The 26632-nt window shown below is 40.6% G+C and overlaps 1 protein-coding gene across 3 annotated transcripts in view; it reads right to left on the minus strand.

Annotated features, from left to right (window-relative positions):
• PRKAG2 (protein kinase AMP-activated non-catalytic subunit gamma 2) overlaps nt 1–26632 on the minus strand; it is a 221645-nt gene that overhangs the window by 45325 nt on the left and 149688 nt on the right. For 2 of the 3 annotated variants that reach the window (XM_074899883.1, XM_074899884.1), the window contains one exon: nt 7003–7093. The exons of the other annotated variant lie outside the window; for it this stretch is intronic. In XM_074899883.1, the coding sequence (XP_074755984.1) occupies nt 7003–7093 (91 nt within the window). The remainder of the gene's footprint in view (nt 1–7002; nt 7094–26632) is intronic. 3 annotated transcript variants of the gene reach the window in all.

A 26632-nucleotide genomic window follows, 5' to 3' on the forward strand; every position in this document is an offset into this window, starting at 1 on the left:
TCTCAGCATGGAGAGATACTTTCATTTCAAGATTCAAGAACTGTTATGAAAAATGGTACCATCAATTCCCACACTTACATTGGAAACGCTACATTCCTTAAGATGTTTCTGACTTACCTACTTCCCTCTCAAGCCCATGCAATGCCAGTATAGTTCTAAGTTCTGGAAGTCAAAATATTCTTATCAATAAGGTGACTGCAGACAGCTTAAGTGCTACCCAAAGAGCAAGCTCCTAACAAAAGCAGTGCTGATGTAAGTGACCCAACTTAAAGAAAGGCTCCACAGACAAAGCCCTGTGTCATCATCCACCCTCATGTTATTGAAAACACAGCACACATTACAAAAAGTCCTATCTTAAAGGAGTCACTTCTGTTGCAGATGATCAGTAAGCAGAAACATTTGTTGATTGTTTAGCAACAGCTAGATTGAGTCAATTTATGCAAATATTCCACTATCACTCTTGTCACACTGGCATTACTTCAGTTTAAACCAAGTCACCCTCATTTAGTACTCAGTCATGCCCCAAGGCACTAAGTTTTCCAAGAGCACTGACTTGACCATGGCAGCCAAATTTAACAGCTGAGGTCATCAAACTACCAGAACAATATTATTACTTGACCTATACTTTCCTCCCTGTATACAAAGGGCACTGGAGAGGTCTATCAGATAGAACATTGCAGACCACCACCTAGGTTTCTTGAGGAAAGGACTGTATAGTCATTTACTCAAGCCTGGTAATGCTCAGCAAAGCTGTCACAGGCAGGTAACAACATCTTGTAGTCATCTGTAAGACCACACTGATATTGTCACATCTTCCATGTCTCTCATTTCTCAAGCACTCAATGCTGTAAACTCAACACCTCTAAACCAGGGGATTCTTGGGACTCTTTGAAAGTTGAGATGATACTGTCCAAAGCCTTCACCCTTACATCAAGCAGTTGTTTACCAACTGTAATAGCCCACTATCAAACCAAAAGGCTTCTGGATCAAGTAAGTTTTGCATGGAAGTTAATAGCAGAGTTGACATTGTTCCTCACCTGATGCAGATGAAAGTGACAGTACTACCTAGAGCAGCTAGTAAAGGCTATTTTAAAGCAGTACTTCATACTGTTCATCAGATTCTAACGTGCATACATACACCTGAACCAGTAATGTCTTTCAAGTATAAGGAAATAACTGGTTGTTTTAAGAGTCCTCAGATAGGTGATGGCCAATAACGGCTTTTACTTGGAAGTTAATGTTTGCAAATTGCACAGGTGCAACACTACCTGAACACAGCTCCAACACTTCCTATAAAACTGTTTTCAGTTGCTCGCAGCTTTGCCAAAGCAATTACATAGACTCATTGCCATGGTAAACATTTTTCCACAGTTTTTTTCTAGGAAGCTTCAGCCCGAATGATTTCACTGTTTCCAAGAACAAGTTATGGAAAAATAAATGTTTTGACCACATTAACATTTTATGAAAGTTTTTCCATCAAGAAGCTCCTGCAGCCCCAAGACCCAAAGCACAGAGTTCTAGAGCACATCCTGTGTAACACAGCTGTATGTCCTGCTGTACAAAAAAAAAAAAAATCACTTCTCAGATTGGTAAATCCTGAAAGATTTTGTTCTCCAAGAAAGACTGCATACTTTAGCACCTATGAACTGGTTACTTCCTAGTCAAGACAGAGTAGGGCTTTCCTTGTTGTAAGATTAAATACCACGTTAAGAATAAGAGAGTTGTATCTTATGTAAGAACAGGGAAACTGTTAGGACTGCTTGGAGATAGAAAGCACTGGGCTGACAAGAACCACCACATGCAATACTTGCACAAGGTAGATACGCATGTGCGTATTGTGTGAAGAGTCTTCATCCAAGACAACAAAACTCCCAATAGCTTCTTTTGCACTGCTCAGTTGAAGTTTCATACTTTCAACTACCTATCACTTTACACCTAATTTTCATCTTTCAACTCTGAAGATGGAAATTTCCAGAAGGAAAAAAAATAAATCTATGATGTTACTATACAGCAAACCAGCAGACAAAGGACATGAGATTGCCTAGGACAGCGGAGCACTTGATCATAAACTAATACAGCTGAACATTTGAATATTCCAGATGTTATTCTTTAACAACTCCGGGAAGTACATCACAGGAAAGCCCATTGTCACACTGATACTCTTTACTGCAAAATGACAGAAAAATATAAACTGAATAAATTCAGTGGAATAAGCAGTTGTCTGTAGTTTCAGATGCAAGTGTTCAGTATTACTGCAGATAGCCAGGACGAAAAGCACCAAAACCAATATTTTTTCTTTTAGAATTTGCTATTATGCCTCTTACATCACACAAAGTAACTCTAAAGCTGGAATCATCCCAAACTTTAAGACCATACAAAGTCTATAAATACCAATTATCTTCTCTGCTTAGTAATTTTTTGCTATGTCCATTTAGGGTTCTAATCTGTTATGTAAATGTTTACGTAAAACATCCCCTTATCACTATCACCTCGTACCCTGACATCTCAAAGTAAATCTTGTGGGCAAAATGCTGTTTCTGTACTCCAGAGAGCATCAGCTTTAACAATCACATAATGAATGTTTATTAGAAATTATCTACAGTTGCAAAAGAATGCCTTAATTTTACTATCTCCTAATCTGAGCACTTGATCCTTAAATCTTAAGAATTAAACAAAATCTAGTATACACATTAACATGCATTTTATTACAAGTTTCTTTTCACTATTTTTGGCCCCAAACTTACATCTGTTTTCATACCTTGATTCAGATATTCCATTGACAGCAGGAGGCTGGCAGACAGAAGAGCTCCGTAAGAAACTACTTTTAATAAGAATCATTTAAAAAAATCTGTAGAGCAAGATGACTCCAGACACAATTAGTTAGGGGGAGATGAAATTACTGGTGAAAGTCTAGTTCAGGAGACAGCCAGAAACGAGCATGTGACAGAAGAGATGGATGATACAGGAAGAGTGAGATGAAGGCCAGAGCACTACCAGGAGAGATTCCACTCTAATGCAAACTGTTTACCAAATAACTCTAAATGCCACTTTGTGCAACAATCTAGAGAAGTAGAGCATTGAAGAGCAAGTGCATCAGTCCCACCATGCTGATGCTACAATTGCTGCATGCACTTTGCAGAACTTTTTTTTCTAGACCAGGAATTGAACAGATACAGGAGAACCCTGCAATTAAGTCTATCTGCAGAAAATACCTTAGACAGACTCCCTGACTTAGCAGATGCTACAGGAAAGTAGTTAATTCTGCTTTTAGTAGCTACTACTTTTATTACCCAAGCTGAGCAAATGGAAGAGATTAACATGGATGAGAGATCACATTGCAACAAAACTAGTTTCCAAAGTAACAATGCTAAAACCATACCAATTAAATCAATACAATGGACAGTCATGCATTTGCTACTAATTTGCTACTCTAATGCAGTTCCTCCTCTCACAGCACAGGTAGCTGTTGGAACGCAACCATTTCTGGAATTCCATCTTAACAAATTAAAGCTAGTAAGTGTAAATCGTTAACTAAAGCCCTTTTTCACATTAGATCCTCAAAATAATTTCTCCTTGCTCTTTTCCAAGCTCATCATATCCTCCATAAAATAGAACCCAAAACTATTCCTGACATTGATCAGAAGTAAACCCAACCTTAATAGAGAAACATGACTGTACAAACACTAGAGCTGAACAAGCAAACCCACAATATGTATGAAGATAACCAAGTTTTAATCACTTATATACATTCATGAGAGGTCTCTCAGCACTAATCTATTTCAGGCTACAATGCGAAACTCCACACCCATCAACAGGTAGCTTTCATACTTTTTGAGGAGGCATAGGTATGTCATTCCCATCCAAGGGATACCGAGCAGGCTAAGTTCAGAATATTTTACTCTCATCAGTTTGCTGTTTATTTTTAAATGGAGCATCCTTGAGTTGAAAAGGCGCTCTGGACTTCTCACATGAGAGACTTTACTTTCCTGCTCTGATTGCTGTTGGGGAAAAAAAGTCCTTTAGGGAGTCCTGAATAAAATAAATATCTGCTGGCCTATCCAGTCCTCCCCCTCTGTGTACATAATCAGCCTACAGCCTGTCCTATTTCAGCTGTAAGACAGTTGATGGTGTTTTAACAGCATCTTACCAAGATTTGCTCTTACACATCACAAGAGCTGTATTATTAAACCAATGCCAGACAGAACTAACGACCCACCAGTAAGCTGCACTGATCCTAGAGAACGCAGCCAGATATAAAGACATAAACCAAAAAGATGACCAGCTCTTCTCTGTGTGACAATGACACCATGTCTAATACCATTCATGCTAGTTATGTACAAAATAGTTCATGTATATTCTTCATATATAATGCATATCATGAAAAAAAAATTGCCCTTTGGTTGACAGCACCATTTTATTTAGAAATCACGTCATCAGGCTAGACTCTGCATATTTCATTACAGTACTACTTAGACTATAAATCTTTCTAGTACCATTTTTATCAATTTAACCCTCTTAATTAAAATACAAATTAAATGAATGCTTTCTGTTCTTTCACATTCTCATCTGTGCAACCTCGGAGGCGAGTGACAAACAAAAATCCATTTCAGCATATTGGATGGCATTCAGCACACACATTGAGCCTCATTTTTCAGCTCTTTTTATTAAGCTGTTTAAAGAAAACTGCAGCATGATTTGATACATAAGGTAGTTAGCAAGTGTTGATGGATACAGAAACTGGAAATCTAGCAAGGGCAAATACTCAAAAGTGGAGGCAGTCAGGAAAGCAGTTTCAAAACAAGTTTCAAATTTCTCAACTCACAGTTTTAGCTATCAGTGGAGAGACTAAATCTGACAAAAGATCATCAGTTACAGTGTGGCTACAGCCACTTAATGAAATCTCAAGGTTTCAAAGAAGTTTGTCAACTTTAGAGCACATACTATTTGCCATCCAACAAAAAAAGTGAACACCATTAGATGTCATGTCCCCTACCCCCAATATTAGCACAAATACAACTGCAGCAACTAGTGCAAAAATTTAGGTCATAAAACACGTACTTCAACTAAGTTGCTACACTTCCATCTGCATCTCAATTTTCTATGATTCTACTTATAGGCCTCTTCATATAGAAGCATTCTGGACAGCAAGTTTTGGTCTGACATTCACACTATTTTACTTACATCTTACCTTCCAAATACAGCATTCTACATCTTTTCCACTTGGCTTTAAAATTAGGCATAAAACTAGGTTTTCTTTAAGTCTGAAAGGCTAGTGAGGTGACCAATTCCTTTCAAAATTCACATACTATTTTCAACTGGTCACAGGTTTGCTATTCGGCATTATCTTTTGACAGATCCCTGAAATGCTCTCACCCACCCAGCTTGAGTACCCACAGACAAAGCTTTATTTTAAAGCCAAATGAATTCAGAAACAAAAGAGAAGCCTGAAAACCAGGGAAAAAATTGTTTAAATTCCCAAACTTTCTGAAGAACTCTGGTTATCTTATTGCAGTGTTTTAGAAGACACAAATATTCAGCCTACTCAAGTGTCTCCAAATGTTACTGTTAAAATTGCAAAGGCACTTCAAAACTGAGGGTTATCGTTTAGGTTTTTTTTTTAACCTAGACATCATAAATTTATAAGATGCTCAAAACAGCTTTAAAATGGCTTAACTATTAGTGATTCAGCAGGTTTTAGGACCTCTTATCTACAAGTAACAAGCTTTATGGAAAAAGAAATAGACAAGTCAGTAACTTTCTAACTCGCCATAAGCATAAAATGAAGGCCTACCTCAAAATAAACAGTCTGAGGTAAAAAAACCTACAAGTTAGCAACAAATCCCTTGCACCAAATGTTCATATTTAATCATGTTCCAGCCTCACAAAGGCGCAAGTATTTCATTGCAATTCAAACTCTGTCTGGACTCCCAAAAAACAAGCTTTAAGAATCCAACTGTTAACAGCTTCCTTTTCTCATACATAGAAAGCTTAAAATAAGAGGTGTTACTTTTTCAGGCCAGTCCCACAACTGTAGACAGCACGCTAGTAACCAAGAATCTGGTTTATTAGCATACCAGCTTTGATATTTCTTTTCACAGAATGACTCAGCCTACTATTTTCAAAGTTTTCTTTAAATATTTGTCCTACATTTTACAATAGCAGTTACCAACTACAGAAAAACACATCCCATAAAGTCTTAGCCACTTTACAATACTGAGCATAGAGATTAGCTCTGCGTCCACATTTGCATCCACTAATCTAATCCTTTCTGAAAATGAAAGCTCAAGATACTCAATACGGATCTTTCAGAGGTGAGTGCTTTGTGCAAGTTCGAGAAAAAACATCCAGGCTTCTGCAGAGCACAGTTTAGTGCTTGCAAGATAGAAAAACTTGCCAGGAGATCCCCTACGAAGAACAGCCCACTCTGTTAAAACTGCAGCTCTTAATAGGACAGCTGAGAACAACGTAAGAGCAGCCACATAAGGAAGATTTAAGTTTACAGCTGTCCGCCTTCCACAGAGGTATGTCTAACCATAAGGAGCAGAAGCTTCAGTTGAAAACGCTTTCCACCATTGCTCGCACCTCGCTCTCAAAGTCTATATTTGGTATCAGAGACGTATTCGAGGAGAACGATCGTTCCAAAGGGAGGAGGAGGGGATGCCGTGAAGGGCTGCCTCCCCCCCTCGGTGCCAGGGACCCCCCCGGCTGACCGAACGGCAGATGAAAGGCGCGCACCGCTGGAGCGGCCGCGGCCCGGCGTGCCTGCTGGGCTGCAGTCTCCGGGACAAAAGCACCGCCGAGCCACCGGGCCGGCGCCGGGAACGGGGGGAAGGCTGCGACCCGCCCTGCAAGGACACGGCCGACGGCGGCACCGCGGCCGGCCCGGGCACGGCGCAACCTCCTCCCCGGGATACCCCGGTGCCTTCCCTCTGCCCAGACGCCGCGGGGCGTCCGGGTGTCCACCGGCCCGCCCCCAGGCCCCCCCTTTCCTTGAATTTTTACCTTCATCTTCGAGCTCTAGTTTCTCCAGCATCCCTTCGGAGGCGGCCGGGAGCTGAGAGGGAGCCGGAGCCGCCGCCGCCGCTGCCGCCGCCTGCGGGAGGGAAGAGAGGAGAAGGAGATGAGCATCCAGGCACGGACTCACCGGCCCCGCGGCGGCATCGGACGAGCCCGGCGCGGCGGCGGGGAGTGGCGGCGCTGAGGGGGCGGCGGGCGCGGTTCCCGCCGAGCGCGGAGGGGAGGGGAGGCGGGACGGCGCTGAGGCCGGGCGGCGGCGGCTGCCCCTCGGCCTCCCACGCACGCACGGCTCGGTGTGCGCTGCCTCTTACACACACACCGCACGCACCCGGGGGGGGAGGAACCGGGACTCGCCCTTCCTCCCCCCCTTGGCGGCGGCGGCGGCTGCGCCCAGCCCATTAACCCTCCGGCCGCCGGGCCGCCCGCCGCTGGGCCGCCTGCAGGCGCCGCCTCTCCCCCGCAGGCAGGGAGCGGCCGGCGGCGGCCGGCAGCCGCGCGGGGAGGCCGGACGCTCTTTCGCAGGACAGCGCTTCCCGCCACACCTCGCCGCCGCCTCTCGGCCGCCCCCCCCCTCCGGAGGAGGGGTTGGTACGTTCCATTTTGCTGCAGTCGAGCCCGTTGGTCAGCGGCGGGAGGGGAAGGTAACTACCACTTCCACGCGCAAAAGGGAGGGGAGGAGGGAGAAATTTACTGCCCCGAGAGCTCTGCCAGGCCAACCGCCTCTCGCAGCCCACTCGGCAGGCTCGGCTCTTCGCCTGGCCGCTCTGGACTAGAGCGGCGCAAGAGGAGGCGGAAGGGAGGAAAGAGGAAAGCCGAAAGCCCTCCGCTCCCCCCGAGAGGCGCAGTTGGTATGGTCCCGCGCCTTCACCTGCAAGGCAGCGGTGGGGAAGCCGACGGTTCCACTGGCCTCCGGGGGGTGGGCTGCTGCTGCTGCTGAGGGGGTTTCCCCCGTGTGTGACAGGGAGCTCCCGCAGTGGGCCGAGCCGCCATCCCGGGCTGCCCGCTCTGGCAACGGGCGCGCTCGTTTCCATTTAAAACGTTCGAGAAGTTACAATTCAAGATTAGCCCGAATGTCGGCGTCTTCCACGTAAGTGGCGCGCCTCTACCGAAGCCGGTCGCTACTCCCCGGAGCAGTCTCCTGAGGAGAAGGGAGGCGGCCTTGCGGCTGAGCGCCCTCGGAACGTGCTTCGGCTCACACAGAAGTTAGGGGGGACTTGACCCAGGGATTAGGGAGTGAAATTCTAGTTTACATTGTGCAGCAGATCAGACGAGATGATCCTACTTTAAAAATCACTCTTGAAATACCAAACCAAGCAAATGTGACTGCCCCGCCATAGCTGTCGCTACAGACAGCAGCGACAGTTTTGGAGCTGTGCTCAACCGCACTGGGTGCGGGGTGGCGTCACGCCCTCGGCTTGCCCTCAAGTACCTGAGCACATAATGCTGACGGCCCAAACCACTTTCTGTTAGCAGTGCCTGAAGGATGGAGTTCCGTGAGAGGCTTCTGCTTACCAAGAATGGGATTTAGTGCACCCAGTTTTACAAGCCTGCATCAGAGCAGAATCAATGGAAATACGGAAATATGTGAAATAGATTCATCATTTAGATTTATTTAGACAGTGAGATGCGGTAACCTATAGCTAGGCTTTCTTAACGACAATGAATAGGTCCCTTACGACTGTTTAGGAAGCCTGGGAGGACCAGATCAGACATGGATGCCACAGAGGTGGATAAACAGATTATTTCTTTGGCAATGGCAACAGATCTTGTGAGCAGACAGGCATGTATGGTGCTCCAAGGGAGTCACGGGAGCCATTAGAGAACATTTAAAATCTAAGGAGAGGCTTAAACTTTCAAATTTTGGTAGGTCCTTCAAGGAGGGAAGGTTGAATAGATGTAGGATAGCACAGTAATGTGCATATAATGTGGGAAAGTATGAAGTAATTAGAATTAAAGCTATGATGGGAGGAGAGAGCCAAAAATTACCGGAAAACAGAAAGCTGCCATTTCTCAAGTCCGGAGACATTTCAAGCAAGGCAGCTAACTGCTGGTGACAGCTGCTTTTTCTCAAGCTACCTCTTTCTAGGGACACTTTCAAGGATAGACTAGGAAGTCACCAATATCCAGTTCTTCTTTACTGTAAGGATCCTTTGGAAAGAAAATCGTAAAATATTTAATTCCTAGCTGTATTTTTAAAAGACTTCCAGGATTTCGGTAAATACTCCAACTGACCAGCCACAGAAGATACCACAGCAGTTCATATGCATTTATAATATTTTCGGTCTACTACTTAAAATGGTTTGGAAGTTTTTAATTATCTCTGGGAGCTATCTCTAAAAGCTCTAAATAATTTATCTTTCTTATGATGTACCTTGACACTGATAAGAGTTTTTAACCTCTTTTTCTAATCAAAAGAAGAATAAGATGACATATCTGATGGGAAATAACCATCATGATTTTGTTGGGGTTTTTTTTTAAAAAAAACCACAAGTATTTTCTCCCCATAATTATCTAGTAAGCACCAGCCATGAGGAAATACAACTCCAAGGTTGTTTGTAGCTGGAAGTGACACTGAATCTTCAAAGGTATGCATTGCATTTCACCTGCTACTGAACACGGATATGTTTGTAAGAAGTCAGTTAAGCCTGTTTCATACAATGAGCTATGCTGCGCTGTGAACTCAGAGCTTACTGCAAGATCAGGGTTTTACAGTGGCAGAATCTACATCCAGACCAAGAGTACTATGGAAAACTCAAGATAAAGGCAGTAATTTAATATATAACAGAGCTTTGTAATGGAAACATTATAGCTATGTTGTAACATCCACACTGCTCAAAAATACCCAAAAGAAATAGAGAACTAAAGGCTGAAACTCCATCTCACTGTGTGTGCAATCTCACAATTTGTTTAAACCAATTTTGGAAAAAACTGCTGATCATGGCGTTCATTTTGCTCCTCGCTTTGCATTCTAGCTTCTTTTGGCTTGTAGGCAACACAGTGAGTCAGAACAGGAAACTGATGCAGCTGAAAACCAAGGGGACTAAAAGCAAAGATTGGTTTTTATCCAGATTAGTTCCAAATCCAACTCACTGTGCAGTTGTTTCAGCTAGCTCTGGCACAAGGAGTGCCAAGGGCAGGAGCGACAATGGGACCACACCTTCTGAAAACAAGGCACTCTTAAATCAGCTTAAATCAATGGTGAAAACACCATCTTTGTGAACACCATTCATTGTGAGCTACTACAGGCTTAGATAAATTAGCAGGTATTTTAAACAGTTTTAGGTATTACCTCTCTGTACAAACTCCGCCTGCCATTTTACCAAAGGATTACTGGTTGAAGATAGGGAAAAGATCTATCTTTCAAAGAACCTAGAATTCCCACCAAGATGATATATTGTAACAGTTCAATATCTTTTTATTGCGACTATTTGTTCTACTGCCACAGGAGGTTTCTAGTAACTATCACCAAGGGATTTGTCTAGATTATGGTTTAAATGTTTGCTATCAGAGTGTGTCAGGTAACCCATTTTAACTGTTTGAGATACCCAATGCAACAAGACAGTATATACTTTGTATACTAAATACTACTAAGCAAAACAAATTTTATATATAGAAGTTGAGAAATATATGCAAAACCAAAACTGCCCAAATACATTTCTTCTTTGCCAGGTTTCAATTCAGTTTTTACAGGGGCATTACTTAGGACAAAACATAGACTGACAATAAATAATGTAGAAGCTTAATACAGCAGTGCTAGCAATCTTTGTAGAGTGAAAGTAAAACAAGTCAAGGTTGATACAACAGCAAAAGTCATAAAAAGGTGGATGTAAACAAAAGAGGTTTCAGGACTTCTGGGAAGGCTAGAATGTAAATTTTAATAGATAACTGCTTACTTTGCCTGTTTTCCTAAGTTTTCTAGGGTAAAGGGAGTGACAACTCTGTAGAAGTAAAATCAGTCCTGTAAATTATATATGCACTTATAATGAATCTGTTAAAACCTATCTGATAATCTAGGAGTCATTTTAGTCCTATGTCCTATTGAAAGAATCCCATTATTTTCATAAGAACACACTTAAGTATTGAAGATGTAGGGACGTTTCAGGGATGTGAACATCAATTAACGTCAGCAGAAAATTATTTTTTATGTAGTTTCCTGCCATCTTGCATCCCTGAATTGGCAGCAACGCATCCATTGGGATAGGGATCTGTCAGTAGCAGTTATCAGACCAGCTGTATCAAAATGCTTTGAACGACACCTGCTGTGTAGCTTTTCATATTGCAGAAGTTACCCTAGGCTGCTGCTTCTGCAACCAGTGGAGAATTTCCAGGACATTGTTCACATGGCTTATTTTAGACAACTACTTAGGATAAAATTATTTGCAGTCACTGTACTGACTAGATCTCAGCATCTCCACTTGGTCAGGTTCCTCTTGCTTAGCATAGCTATCTGTAATGGAAGGTGGGGGGAGGAAGCCAAGAAACTACAGAGTACTCAGTGTAACTTTGATTCCAAGATGGGTAAGAGAATAAATACACCCATTTTAAGTAGTTAGAGGGAAGAAAGATCATCAGTAACAGTCAACATGTATAAACAATGCCAAGCCAATCTCAGTGACTTTAATAACAGGCTAGAAGTCTTGTGGTAAGCAGATGCAGCACAAGTTAACAGGACTTTTGACGCTAACACTCATGCAAGCAAGCCAGATATTCTAGACAAAATGACTGCTAAAGGTCACACAATATTCACAAGGAAGGTATTTCTTTATCTAATTGAAAGGGTTTAAGAGAGGGTTCCACAGAGGTCTGTGTTCTAATATCATTCAGTGTTTTCACTGATGACTTGATGAAGGAATAATGAATAACCTGACTGCATTTTCAAATGACTCAACAGTAAAAGATGGTGCTCTTTTAGGGGTAGACTTAGAACTTAAAATAATCTTGAGAATTGCTGCAATGCTTTGAAGAACAGAATGCACTTTGATATGGGTAAGTAGAGCACATTACACAGTAATCAAATGCAAAAATAAAATGGGAAAGGATTGGCTTGCAGCAGTCATACAAGGAAAAGACCTGAGAATGAAACTAAATGTCAGACAACGTCAGATTCTTGGAAAAAAAAAATCACACTATCTACAAATATGTTATAGGTAAGACACAAAGAAATCTGTTCTACACATCCCATGGTTAGATGTCAGCTAGAATACTGCATTCGGTTTTGGGCACTGAACACAAGAATGAGCCAAGAAAGTCCAAAGAAAAGCAACAACAATGATCTCGGAGTTCAGAAAACATGACCTGTAAAGAAGGACTTGAAAACCTTCCGGTTTCTTAATCTAGAAAAAAAAAAAAAGAAAAAAAAAAAGAAAAAAAAGGACTGAAGCAAAATATAATAACAGCCTCCAAACAGAATGCGTTTTTGCAAGAAGGAAAGTGATAAACTATCTTATAGGTCCACTGGTTATGGGATAAGAAGTTATCTACTTAGCCTTTAGCAAGTAAGTCTTAGGCTGGACTTTGGGAGAACTTTCTGAATGTAACAGTGAAGCACCCGCTCACTTTGCTGAAAAACCCTGTAAAATCTCTGCCATAGAAGGTTTTTAGCATGGTTAAAAACATTTATTGGGAATTATTTACATATAGTTGATTGTGCTGTGGGGAAAAATGAATTTTTAATGTTCTTTCCAGACTTATTTTCTTTTGTCCCTATTTTTGTCCGATCTTTAGGAAAATTTATTTAGTCTTAGTATGACAATTCAATTAGAAGTCTTTATAGGTATGTTCTGTACAAAAGCCAGTTTACTAACAATCTACACAAATGTAAATTTTCTTTGCCCTCCACCCAAACAAGTAGCCTTAATTCTAAATAAGAAAAATTCAAAAGCAAATATTGTTTGAGTCATAACAAAGATTACATATTAGTCTTTGGTGACTGGTTAAGAATAGAAGAACAACCTAAAAGAAAGAAATGCTGCTGCAAATCGTAAGTCTCTGTGGAAATTACTTATTCAAGCATTGCAACAAAAATGTTACCTGTGCTTTTATTTAGAAATAGGCATTTCCAGGTAACTTCAAGGCTGTCTTTCTTAAAGATTTTCCTGACTTTTTTACTCCTCCTTTCATTCTGATCAACGAGGGCTTAATACCGATATGCTAGGGGTGCCACCTGCACAGCTCATAGTTCAGCAGTAAAACTGAATGCCCTTCGAAGTACTTCAGAAGAAAAACAAAAGCTACTTACCTTATAAAACCTAATGGATTGAAGAGCAACAAGAAGGAATTCCCATCTAAATGCAAATCAAGGCAAACCCATTTTGAATGCAAGAGTAAACTACAAATGGTAATTTTCCCACCATTTGCTAGTGCTCCTTACTACAATTACAGTTCTATACAGCTCAAGTAGTTAACAGCTCTTCTCCTGATGAGCTGTCAATGAACAATTTAGAATTTTTCCAAATGTATGTCACAGATATGCTTATTGTGTTGCAATCTGTTTGTGCAAAATTAATTTAAAACACTTACTGCTTATTTTTGCTTTAATTTAGTCACATTTGGTTCACAAAGTGGAAAAAGACGGAAGTTATCAGAAAAAAAAAAAAAAAAAAAAGAGGTTTCATCTGCTGGTTAAACTGTAAATTAAACTCCTACTTGTATTCTGCTAGAGTGTGATACCAGTAGTTTACAACAGCTGAGGACACTAGAATCAGTGAGGCTGAGATTAGGATCCCATCTTGGATCCCTTCTGTATTTATAAATGCTAACTGCATGGTGAAAAGGCTGACTGGGGGGTGGCAGTCCAGGAGTCTGTTAGGTGCTTAGAGAACATGGTCAGTCGCAGTGAAGAGCTCTGGGCCTGGTTCTGATACCGTCCTCCTCCCCTCAAAAAGCTCGGACCAAACAGAGCTGTGCAGGAATTGTAGTTTCTACCGTTTATTCTAAGAAACCTCTGTTCCAGTACCAAACAAACTAGTAAGGAAGGGGATGCCTTGAACCCCCTTGAATACGGGATTCAAGTTTTTTCCTCCTGTACCTGGAAGGAATGCAATAAAATTTGCTCTAGTCCTAAAAGACTTTTGAAATATTAAATGCTATAATCATGTCAGAGTGTAGCATGCATAAATGAAGGTGGTGACAACTCAGAGTTTACAATTTGTTTAGAACGCAGTAACCAAATCCCATAACCTGGCATTGAAAATGCACTTGTATCGACATTTTACGTTCTCCACTGTGTCCTTGCTAGTGTCAGTTCAGTGCTCTGCCTGTAATCTGCAGGGCCCTCAAGGAATTAGAGAGACAACTATCCTGGCGGAGATACGAAAGTGATGGAGCATGTTTATATATTCTATATGTATTTCTAATACTGTATGATGAGGTTAAGATGGCTCTAATTTAATTTTAAAACAGCTCAGGGTATTCCATCAGATAAGAACTCTACCTTGAGAGGATTTTTTTTTCTTCATCCCAATATATCATCGGAATATGACTCACCCAGTGGTTCTAGGCAGGAGTCTTTTGACATGGAATACAGAACAACTATATTTTACATTTTATAACTAGTAACTAGCCTCCCTCTGAGGGTATCCTCCTACATAATGGTAGCTATAATATTATTTACTTTACAGAGTTAATTATTAGTGATAAACAGTCACAGCTGGGGATCTTTAGTAGGTTAAATGGATAATATAAACGGAACAACAATCAAATTTAGGCAAATCCTAAAAAAAAATAAATATAGGAGTGCATTCAGCACTAGGAAAGATGATAAAATAGACAACTTTCATTTCTACTAAATCTTCACTGCAATTACAGTACCGAGTGTTGAAATCTGTTTACCCTGAAGAGATGTGAACTGAATGTGCAGAGTGATTTCACATTTTTAGTGGAGAGCCCTTCCTAAATATTTCTGTATGGAAATGAACTTGCAGTTTAATCTCAGTGAGTTCTGTCACTGATTTAATTGAGAAAGAAGATGGATTTATAAAATTTCCTTTGATCTAACACCAGAAACAATCTATTCATGGTGTCCTGCAGCACCTCACTTTGAGAAAAAAAAATGGTACCAGTGACTGAAGAGTTAAAGCACTTCTGAAAAATAAACTTCAAAGGAAGTAAAAGACCAAGGAATAGTCTAGATCCCCAGTTAAATTCTTACAGAGAAGTCAAGGCAGAAGTGGAGAAGAGGCAGGATTTCTTTACATAATCTCTAATCTCTAGCTGTGTGTCTGATCCTGTATCACTCTGCAACTCAGATAAGGCAGAGTTTTGAATCAAGAATATCAGAGGCTTTCTCTACATAAATCTTTGTGGCCAATATTAACTCCTCAGATTACTCTTGTAGAATATAGGTGGAGTCCAATCAGTACTATCAGCATAACATGTTCTTAATCAAACAGCCCAACATATTAAATTCTGTCCTCTTGAACACAAAGTTCAAAAAAGTTTAAGTACTTGTGAGGAACTAACCTGAGTTTGTTAAGAATACTGATGTTCAAACGTGCTACCTGATTGCAAATACAGTGATGCCACTTAGTTTTTATCTATTCCAGAGTTTTTAAGTCTTTATGTCTTAAATGTTTGTTATCATATATACTCCAAAAGATATATTTTAGCTGCTTTCACACCTATGCTTGAGTGCTCCTTACTCTCTCTGAAATAGGACCTATCTCTTATCACATCGAGGGGCACTGTTAAGGGCAAGGGGAAATTATTGCTGGAGAGCGCTGCAGCAATCAGGTAATAAGCATGATTACAGTAGGTATTTTGTTGTGACAAACATACATTAAAAAAAAAAAACCAGAGAACAAATTAAGATAATACTAATGGTAAAAACGTAAATGGAAGAGAAAAGCAAGCATGACCCCAGATTTAGGTAGTATTCATTCACTGGCACTGAATACAGAGTTGTTTGTATTAGTTAAAGTTAAGCACTTACTTAAGTACTTTAGCTGGATTGGGGCCACAATCCTGAGGTACTCTTGAGTACAGAGTAGTACTGATGTACTACTGAGTACAGAGTACTATCTGCAGAACAGAGGCCACTGAGAATAACAATTTAAAAAAAATACTCAGAGCCAAATCTGATTTAAATAAACATATTTATATACATTATTTTGCTTTCTTCATTTTAGTGTTTTATTTCAAAGCCTCAGTCATGGATCATGACTTCACTGTGTAAATACTTATTACACCAGCTTTCAATAATGATATTTTTTAAACGTAAAATGAAACACCTTTTCCATAACAAAGCCTGAAGTTAATTGATAACACACTTCAAACTTGAGGAAAACTATGCAAAATTCTAGTAACCTATTAGTAGCCTACCATTAAAATGTCATTTTCGTGTTCTTCAGCAGTTTTGAAAGACTGGAAGAGCAGATCTATTGAGCCTAGACGTTAGCAGGATGATGCAGGTCAGAGTTTCAGGTGTGGTGTACTGAAAAATAGAGACAGCCTTCAGCTCAGACCTGAATCACCCACAATCTCAATGAAACTTCTTCAGGAAATTTGCATAGATCTGGATTGAACAAACAGTTCACTCTGTGGCGCGATCTGCACTAAGTAGCAGGTAACTGCAGGTTAAAACATGGAGCAAATGAGCTGCACTATAGATGGCTGCTTTCTGCAGAGCTTATCATGATTGAGGATCTCACTACTCAGTAGGACTCCAGAAGGAGTATTTGAAAACTATCTCAAAGAGGCAGGCAAAAATAAAGTATTCTTCAGTGCAGTTCTAGGAGGACTTCAAACACCTAAGGACTTCCTGGTAGCACTTGGGGCTTGTGTGTTTGCATTAGATTTCAAGCCCACCCTGCAGCTGACAAACTCTAGGTGTGAATGCCATCAGTGAGCCCACTAAAACTTGTGAAGTCTGTTATCTCAGAGTAGCTACTATTACGGGTAGACAAAACAATATGTTCATAAACTTCCTTCAACACAGAACCAATTGTTGACCTGCAATCTCCAAATAAATTAATTTTTGACAAAAAGTTGGTTTTCAGTGGCACTGAATCTGCATATATTGAGGAACCTAACTCTCTTCCTGAATTATTTCAAGACCTACTGCTGATCGCTCCAGGCCTGATTTCTGTGCACTGTTTGGTTTTTGTTGTTATGCACAAAATAAACCTGCAGTGACAGCAGCATGCAATGGTTATCTTCCTTCTGTCATGCATGCTTTCCCTTTTGACAGCCTCTTAACTATATCTTTTCATCATTTCAGGTACACTACAGGTGAAACCAGATAGTCCTCTGTACTGGTTCTGTGGTTTGACAGAAAAGTTCTGTCTGGTAGGACTGAAACAAGGACTATGCTAAGCAAGAAGCCCATTAAGTGTCTGAGCTAAATGTTTTATTGACAAACAATATCATAAAGAGACATGTAGGGCCAGTAGGACTGTTAAGGCTTTTCCCTGTATTCCGGGAACTAGAACTGAAAAAACCTGAAATTAGTTCCATGCTAAGGACCAGGAATACACCTTGAGCAAGCCTGCCACCACGCTCCTATTACTACAGAGCTTGTGGAGATGTGGATACAAAAGTGTTTTCATGTTTCCGTGATGCTTGTAGTGTGGATATGGCAAACACTGGGTTCACAAGCACATAAGCTTAGATGCAGATTCAGTCTGTAGTTAAATGTCTGCAAAGAGCTGGAATTATTTCTTGACATGCTTCCCTCAGGCTCAGAAGAGCTCTTCACAGTGATCTTCTGTGTAAATCTTGATGTGCGCTGAAAACATGATGGGTTCCTCTACACAATTACAGTCTGCAGTGTTAAAGCCTGTCTCTACAAACTTTAAATACAGCACAGGCTAGCTGTGGTTAACTTATTTTAAGACACTTGCAGCTTGTGTTCAAAAGAGATCTGAGTTCTGTAGAATGTTTTTATGTATTTATCATCATAACATCTCTTTGGCTTAGCGTAACCCCATTTTTTTATAAATGGTAAACTGAGGCACTGGGAGACCAAGTGACTTAGAGTTGCACAAGTGATCTCTGATAGGGCAGATGGTTGCAGCCAGCTCTCTCTGATCTCCAGAGCATGGCCAGCTACCGGCATTATATTTTTCTCCTTTTTAAACTCTTCTTTTCCTTAATGACTCTGCAACTGAAATGCTCTTTGAATTCCAAGATCTCTTCTTTAAAACAGCAACAGCCAAATGCTTGAGGCCAAGAGAAAAAGAAGTAACATTGAAAAAGTCATCCTTTTCTTCACAATATAACCTCTGTACCTGTAAAATCTTGGATAATGGAAGAAACTACCTGGTGATGAGTTAGTATTAGGGCCTTTTATACCACAGCCATGCTTGGTGGCATCTTGCTGTCTTTTTCTGATGACATATTCCAGGAAAGTTGTGTATTCTCCATGAAAATCATCAGCTTTACAGAATCACAGAATTGTCTAGGTTGGAAAAGACCTTGAAGATCATCCAGTTTAACCATTAACCTGACACTGACAGTTCCCAACTACACCATATCCCTCAGTGCTGTGTCAACCCGACTCCTAAACACCTCCAGGGATGGGGACTCCACCACCTCCCTGGGCAGCCCATTCCAACACCCAACAACCCCTTCTGGAAAAAAATGCTTCCTAATATCTAGTCTAAACCTTCCCCAGCACGACTTGAGGCCGTTCCCTCTTGACCTATCACTTGTTACTTGGTTAAAGAGGCTCATCCCCAGCTCTCTGCACCCTCCTTTCAGGGAGCTGTAGAGCGCGATGAGGTCTCCCCTCAGCCTCCTCTTCTCCAGACTAAACACCCCCAGTTCCCTCAGCTGCTCCTCGTACGACCTGTGCTCCAGACCCTTCACCAGCTTCGTTGCCCTTCTCTGGACACGCTCGAGTCATTCAATGTCCTTTTTGTAGTGAGGGGCCCAAAACTGAACACAGGAATCGAGGTGCGGCCTCACCAGTGCTGAGTCCAGGGTAAGATCCCTTCCCTGTCCCTGCTGGCCACGCTATTGCTGACACAAGCCAGGATGCCATTGGCCTTCTTGGCCCCCTGGGCACACTGCTGGCTCCTGTTCAGCCAGCTGTCAGTCAACCCCCCCAGGTCCCTCTCTGACTGGCAGCTCTCCAGCCACTCCTCCCCAAGCCTGTAGCACTGCTGGGGGTTGTTGTGGCCCAAGGGCAGCCCCCGGCATTTGGCCTTATGGAAACTCCTCCAGGTGGCCTCAGCCCATGGCTCCAGCCTGTCCAGGTCTCTCTGCAGAGCCTCCCTACCCTTGAGCAGATCAACACTCCCACCCAACTTGCTGTCATCTGCAAACTGACAGAGGGTGCACTCGATCCCCTCGTCTAGATCATCAATAAAGATGTTAAACAGTGGCCCCAAAACCGAGCCCTGGGGGACACCACAGCTTTGGCAGTGTCCTGTCCCTGTGTGCAACAGGTCTGTTGGGATGTACTCTTGTGCAGTCATTATCGGCAGGCTGAAGGGGTAGGAATCCGTTGTCTTCTTTCATAAGCCACATCTTCATCATTAAATGTTTTCATTTATGTAGGAAGCTGGATCCTGAGGTAGTACACACCACAAATGTTTCCAAGTAAATACAATCCCAACACCCAAAGCTTGAAAGGCCAAACACACAGCAGCAGGCAGATCGCAATCTTGCAGCTGCTGCTCTCCCTGCCACTCAGTGATTAGCGATTTTCTGTTGTTGACAGGAGCTCTCTTCTTTTCTGATTCCCACGCTTTTTCCCTCTTAGTTTTTTCTAAACTTTTAATGTTTTTCCCAACTTTTTTCCATCCTTTGTCTGTCCATCAGCTTCCTTTCCCATATTAAGTACTTGTACTAGTAATTTCTAAGTGTTTTAATAGACAATAAAAATTGTACAAAGACCCCGATCCAGCAAAGTGACTTGGCATGCACATAGCTTTAACTGCTCTAGGACTGTGGACTCCAACAGGACTATCAGTATACTTAAAATTAACCACACATTTAAGTACTTTCCTGGATCAAGGCCATCATCACATTGACATTAACCAAAACAAAACAGCACCTGAGATTCAGCAACATAAATACATAGCAACCTCAACCAAACTCAGTGCTGTAACCTTCAAGTTACCTTTCTTCAGTGCTCTCTGTCATTGCTAGCTATGTTATGGCTACACTTAAAATCTATTCTGCAAGCACATACTGGAAGCAGTGCTTAGGAGCAATCCTGTTTAAGCCAATGCTTTCTTATGGTTTTAGAATTTGCCTGGCCTGTTTTGCTAGATCAGGCTCTTGGACGATAAAGTCTTCAGGGCAAGAATCACGTTTATTTTTCTGCTTGAATCATACGTGCTCATATACCACAAAATAGCAATTAGTAACTTTTTGTTCTGAGGTACAAGGAAGAGGACTTTATATATACTGCAGATGCCCTGGCTTGTGCAGTTGTAACTGAAATAGGTGAAAATTTCAAAAGTCTTATCACTGTCAATATACTGTAACCCTAAATATGCAAAAAGACTCAATTAAAACCTTCCTTCTTGAATTCTGTCCCCTCCCCTTCTTTTGCTGACCTTCTGCCTCCATTACATTTTCTCTTTTATTCTCTGTTGATTACTTCACCAGTTTACACTTCAGCTTATAAGCCCCATATGGTAGGAGCTTTGTCCTTTGTTAATCATAAAATAAGATTATGCGTACCTTGGGCACGGTACAAATCATTATTGTCTTCCTACAAATGTCTTCCACATGGCCCCACCCTCAATTCCAGCTGAGAATGCTGTTGTGAACAAGCTCGAAGAATAAATATTTTGCATTCATTTCACCAGCACAATGGAAACATTTTTCCAAGCTGCTGCCAAGATGGTATCTAGTCCTCTTTTGAGTCAGCAGCCCATGCAGCTGACTTTCAAATGGCCAAACTTGCTTGATTGTAATCTTAAAAGAAAAAAAAACACAGACACAAGCTGTATTTTTAAAGAGCTGTATTGCTCTCATGCACAAGCAGGTAGTGACACTATAAAATACAAAAGCTGGGGGAAAGAAGCCATACAGAAGTGAGTATTGTTTGTGATGTCCCCTTTATTACTTCCAACTTCAACAGGTTATTTCATCCAGTCAGAGGAAGGGACTGGGGAATGTTGTGAGGAGTGGGAAAGGAGTATCACTGATTTATGTAGTTCATCTCCTTCCTGTATCAGCCAGCTTTTTACATTCTTTAAAGCTCTGCTGGGCATTAAAGACAGTATCTAAAAATGCAGTATAGACAAAACCAGGCTAAGAGAGATGAAGATGGCAAGGAATTCATAGAGTTCCCTTCCACAAGCATTTTTTGCTTAGTTTTAGCTATATTTTCCCTCTAGTCCAATACATAAGCAGGCGTGGTGCAAGAGAACAGATTCAAAACTGCATCTCTCCTCCATTCTCATGGAAAGACTTCAGTCTATAATCCCTAGTGCTTTGTGAATAAACAGCCTAGATGGTAAATAATTTTTGTGTTCCAAAATTGCCCAGATATAGCTGGTAAGAAACTGTCAGCAATCCTATATTAAGCTGCAGCTTTACATTAAATCAGAGAGTATGTATCCGGCTTCTAATCACTGATAGAGCTTACTCTTAAGTTCTGATCTTCTAGCAAAATAACAGGATGCTTATTAAATTAACAAGTCTAAAATTCAGAAATAAACTGTGCCATAAGAAATCAGTTCAATGGGTAGAACTAGACTGACAGTTTTAAAGTATCCTCTTACGTCATGTTACTTATTCAAAAGATATCTATTTATATAGACACATGAGGCCAGATCCTTAGGTTTAGCCTTTTTTATACCAGGACTTAGGGCGATAAAAGTAACTTATCTTTAAGCCACTAACTCAGTCTTCAAGATGCTGGGGTCATGATTTTGGTACCAATGTGTGTCTTAAAAAAGACTCATAAATGCTCTAGTTTTAATTGCCTTAGCTACTTATAGCCTTCTGAGAACTGTCAAAGTAGCTGGGAATTGATTTGACTCAAGTGTTCTGGCTATTCATCCTTTCCACCTAGCTTTTCTCCTTTTGATCTAGGACTAGGAGGAAGAGGAATTGTAGGACTTTTTGCCATTAAAATAAATTATCTACTGAGTGAATCCATAGATAGTTGATTAAATTATCTCTGCGGCTGCAGAAAAAGCCACAAGCTGACACAGACACACATTTCCTTAGGGCAGAAAAAAATCATCTTTATGCAATACAATTTCTCTGCATCCTACGATTGATTGCCATGAATCTGAATGCTGCAACTGGAATACAAATAGATTAGGAAACCAGTGTTTCAGGAGGTTGTGACTGGACATTTTTTCTTCTAAACCAAATAAGTGGCTCTAAAACTAAAGCAAATGAACCAGTAGAAAATGGATAGTAAGACATTTGTTGCATATTTTAAATACTAAAAGGGGAGGAAAATATCAAATATGATACAAAAGACACAACTAATAGGGAGAAGATGAAGTGGGAAAACAGTAAATTAATAAAATAAAAAGGAGTAGTGTGGTATAGCTGAAGCTTTCTATTTTTGTAACATTCAGTTTCAAGTGAGTTAACTGGTTCATTTATTGTTTATATCCCACTGAATCTCACACTGGACTTTTCAACCACATTAAATCATTCTCTTGAGAGCCTATATTCAATTCAGTGGAGCTACCATGATGCTGTATTGAAGGAGACTGAAATAAGTCCGGTGGGCTCAAAACATTTCCCATTAATAATGTATGTAATTGTTACAGAGTTCATCAAAAAGTTACTCCTTTACTAGGTTTGCAGTGAATTAGTTACATGCCAACTGTTGGACAAATATATACCGTTTTTAAATTAAACACGCTTTCACATGGACAGCAACAGTTCCAGTAAAGGAGAAATGTTTAAACAGTGATAGCTTGTTACAGCCCATAGGATCTATTAGAGAACAGAATCATCTCCCAGAAGGAGTACTGGTATTAAGGCACTTAAAACTTGCCTGGACACAACATCACTGCAAGAGCTTTCTTCAGTGGTAAATGACAGCCTTTCTGGCTCTAATTTCTGTGATCAGTTTACTGTGGTGTAAATCAAAGCTGAGTCACAGTAATGTCTTGGCACTCTAATATATTGCCTTAAACCACATGAATGCTGAAATAGGGAGTTCTTGTACATTTGCAGACTGGATTCCTTTTTTCCCAGCCTGTGCTTTTTTTTTTTTTTTTTAAGACAACATCAGAATCAAAGAACACTTTTCTGTTCTTTTCATCAGATTTAAATCTCTTTAATCACTCAGCTAGATTATGGAGCTCTGATAGGTGGCATGGCTTTTTGGAGAGAGCCAACTGAAGGACTTGCTGCACATATCCTGGTTCCCAGGCCCCTTGCCAGCATCAGGGTGTGATGTAATAGCCTTTCACGCTGAACAAGTTAACAGCCTTGGGTTTGATTTTACTACATTTTGGCTAAGAAACAGCATAAATAGCCTTGCAGGGAAGTGCTACTGTTTAACAAGTAGGTAGCTGCAGAAGCAATCTTGTTTCCCTGCTCTGTATCTAGGACTAGAAGAGAGTCCCAGCTGTACATTACATCTCTCCTCTTCCATATGCCGGAGCAGCGAGGACTGTGTAGAACAAATGCAGACCGGACTCTTTCAGTCCCTCCTGTGTGCTATATCTGCAGTTTTAACAGGACTGGCTCATACAAGCTTAGTGTAAGTCTCAGACTACCTTCTGGGTGTGATGGCCTCTTTAAGAACGTTCTGGAAAATTACCTGGCTCAGAAGTTATTTGGAGAACAGCGGTTAACTACACAATCATAGGGAAGGGGTCATTTGTAAGCATGTTCTGCCTTTGTCACTTCTTCTGAGCAGAGGAAGCCCCAACTTTGTTTTTCATGAAAAGAGAACTCTTCAGTTTGGAGCTAGCATCTTCTTTCTCTGGCCTGGCCTCCTCTCATGCTGGGAAAGGGGAAACCCGTAAGGGCCAGGAAATGATGTACCACAAAAATGCCTGTGTTTGCAGAAGACAGGGAATACTGCTATTTTCACAGTGTCTTATGCATCAGTGGAAGAAGAAAAGATGAAATGAAAAGGATACAACCACATTAAGCTCAACATACTACATTCCACTTTAAAATAGAAGCAAAGCGGAAACAGGGCAAACATGTTCGTTATTGAATTTGCAACCTCTCTACATTCCTTTCACGGTTAGTAATGTCACATTAGAGAAGAGTTATCATTTACCACTTACTGCCTGAAGGTTACACAGTCCAAACAACACAGGGCCAAAGTACAGAGTCATGAACTGTACTGTGAAAAATCAAATTGCTCCTTCCCCATTTAATGCAGCGCACAGTAATCTTTTGGTATAGCTTTGATCTCTTATCAGCTGAATTTCTTATTATAACCATCTAACTCAACCACTAGGAACACTACACACCCAGAGAAAAGCCTCTAAGAGCTGCTGCAACGGTGCATCACAGCCTCATCCCATCTAGCTTTGTGCACCTAACAGAAATGACTCAGAAATGCAACACCCAGAGTCACTCCCTTTATAATCAGCACCAAAAGGCTGTTCAGCCCACTGAAGATCTGTTTCATCCCCTGCAAACGCCTCTCTGGGATAAGAGACAACTAGAGCTACTATACTCCCAACTTAAGCAGCTCAGATAGGTTTCTAAAGTTAGGTGGGATAAATCCAGACCTTAGTGATTATCACAGACATCCATGTAGCATGAGGTTAATTGTTTAGGTTTGTAGACTGTGTTGAGATGATACTCCCTGAAGGAGGATCTCCCTCTGTCAGGAACTGTCTCCCACATTTTATTCCCCTCACCAGAATCTAAGGCTTAAAAGTCACATCAAAATACACACTGTTCTAAGTGCTACTAAAACACAAAAGGTTTTGATTAGATCTGCTGAAAAATAATTATTTTTATTCTTTCCTCCATGCCTTCTGTCTTACTGAACAGATTTAACCATTCCATGCCACAGTTTCAGACATATAAAAACCAAGTACACAATCAGCTTCAAATGCAGTTAATTATAAAAATGAGCTAAGATTAGTTCCAGGTCCTGATACTGCACCTTCCTATAGTTATCTGCTGTTTTGTGGGGTTTTATAATAATAATTCCAGGTTTGGGTCCAAGGGTTCTTCTTTACTACTTCAATATATATATCAATCATGAATAATAGTTCCGGGATCTCACACATTATCATCACTAGTTAAACAATGTAATAAGTAAACAAGATTTAAGTTGACAGAGCACTGTAGATATGATTAACTTCTCATTTCAGATGTCAACATAGAAGCTTCCCTGTCATTAAAGTGATCATCTAAGAGCATGGCTACTATGAAATCATTTATCGTCTAATTTATAGTGTGTTTTTAAGATAATTGGAATTGTTATGCCAAGAAATGATGATTTAAGTAAACAAGAAATTGAGTTTGCATTTTATGGATCTATTTATGGTATGCTCATTGTGAAAACATGTATTTATTAACGCACAGCTCAGAATAAATGAAGTATTTGAAATACAGTACTTAAATCAAAAATGTTGGTCTACTGCTGTCATATTTGTAAAGGAATGATAGGTAAATAACGTACAGGGATCGAAAGACACAACAGTCCTGAGTCAACACACATCAGCTTCATCTTCATGCCCTTCTGCACAAACTTAGCCTTTCCCTCCTCTAACAGTTTCTCCTCCTAGAAGAGCATGGCAAATTTCTCTCTCTGGTCTGTGTTGAAAATTAAACATCTGGGGCTTTGTTTCGCACAGATCTGTAGGTGCTGACATTTGTTCCCAAGTAAACAAAAAAACTAATGATTCACTGGCAGCCCAACTCATAAATGAGTATCCAGGGTAGAAAACAAAGATAATCAGGCACTACACATACTTTCTATTTCTGTATCTTCTGAACAGGAGATAATTGAGTCCAACATACTGAATTTCCATCCAGACTCTCTCTTGTACTTCTATACAACCACAACATTTGATAAATACTTGCTGAGAATTCTGTTTCTTTATTCTGGCATCTTCTACTCAACTTCATATTTTCCAAATCAGCAAATAATTAAAAACAAACTTTTCAGTCTTTTGGTCAGTGGAATGTTCTAAGCTGATGTTGTTTCCCCATTTCTATTCTAACAGGTACAAAAGACTTCTCTGTAGCTGCATAACACAGATAAACACATTCATATGCAAATAATGACTGATTGACTGAAACCTACCAAAAATATTTTTGTGTCCTACAAGCCTTTGAGTTTCATAATTTATGTATCCCAAGACTACTACTTACACGGAAAGGCACTGAGTTGGCTGAAGAAAAAGTACTGCTGGAGTTCCCTAACTATAAATGTAGGATTTTTTTTTTTTAAATACTTTATTTACTTTTGCATAGCAGCAGAACAGAAACTCTGTATTTTGTAGGGAGAATTTGTCTTGCTTAATCTAGAAAAACAAAGGCTGTTTACAGGTATAATAAGATGTAACAGAAAATGAATGAAAATAAATGGCTATTAAGTATAAGAGCAAATGGTCATAACCTGTCCATGAAAAAAAAAAAAAGGTTGAAAATCAGAGAGTTCCTAAACTATTACAGAGGGGTCCCCAAAACAAGGCACCTGTTTTACTGGATGTGTGCGAATGACTTGAAAGTAGTATATGAACACTGATCCAGTACCTAA

This window comes from Athene noctua, chromosome 2, assembly GCF_965140245.1.
Source record: "Athene noctua chromosome 2, bAthNoc1.hap1.1, whole genome shotgun sequence".
In the NCBI taxonomy this organism is placed as follows: domain Eukaryota; kingdom Metazoa; phylum Chordata; class Aves; order Strigiformes; family Strigidae; genus Athene; species Athene noctua.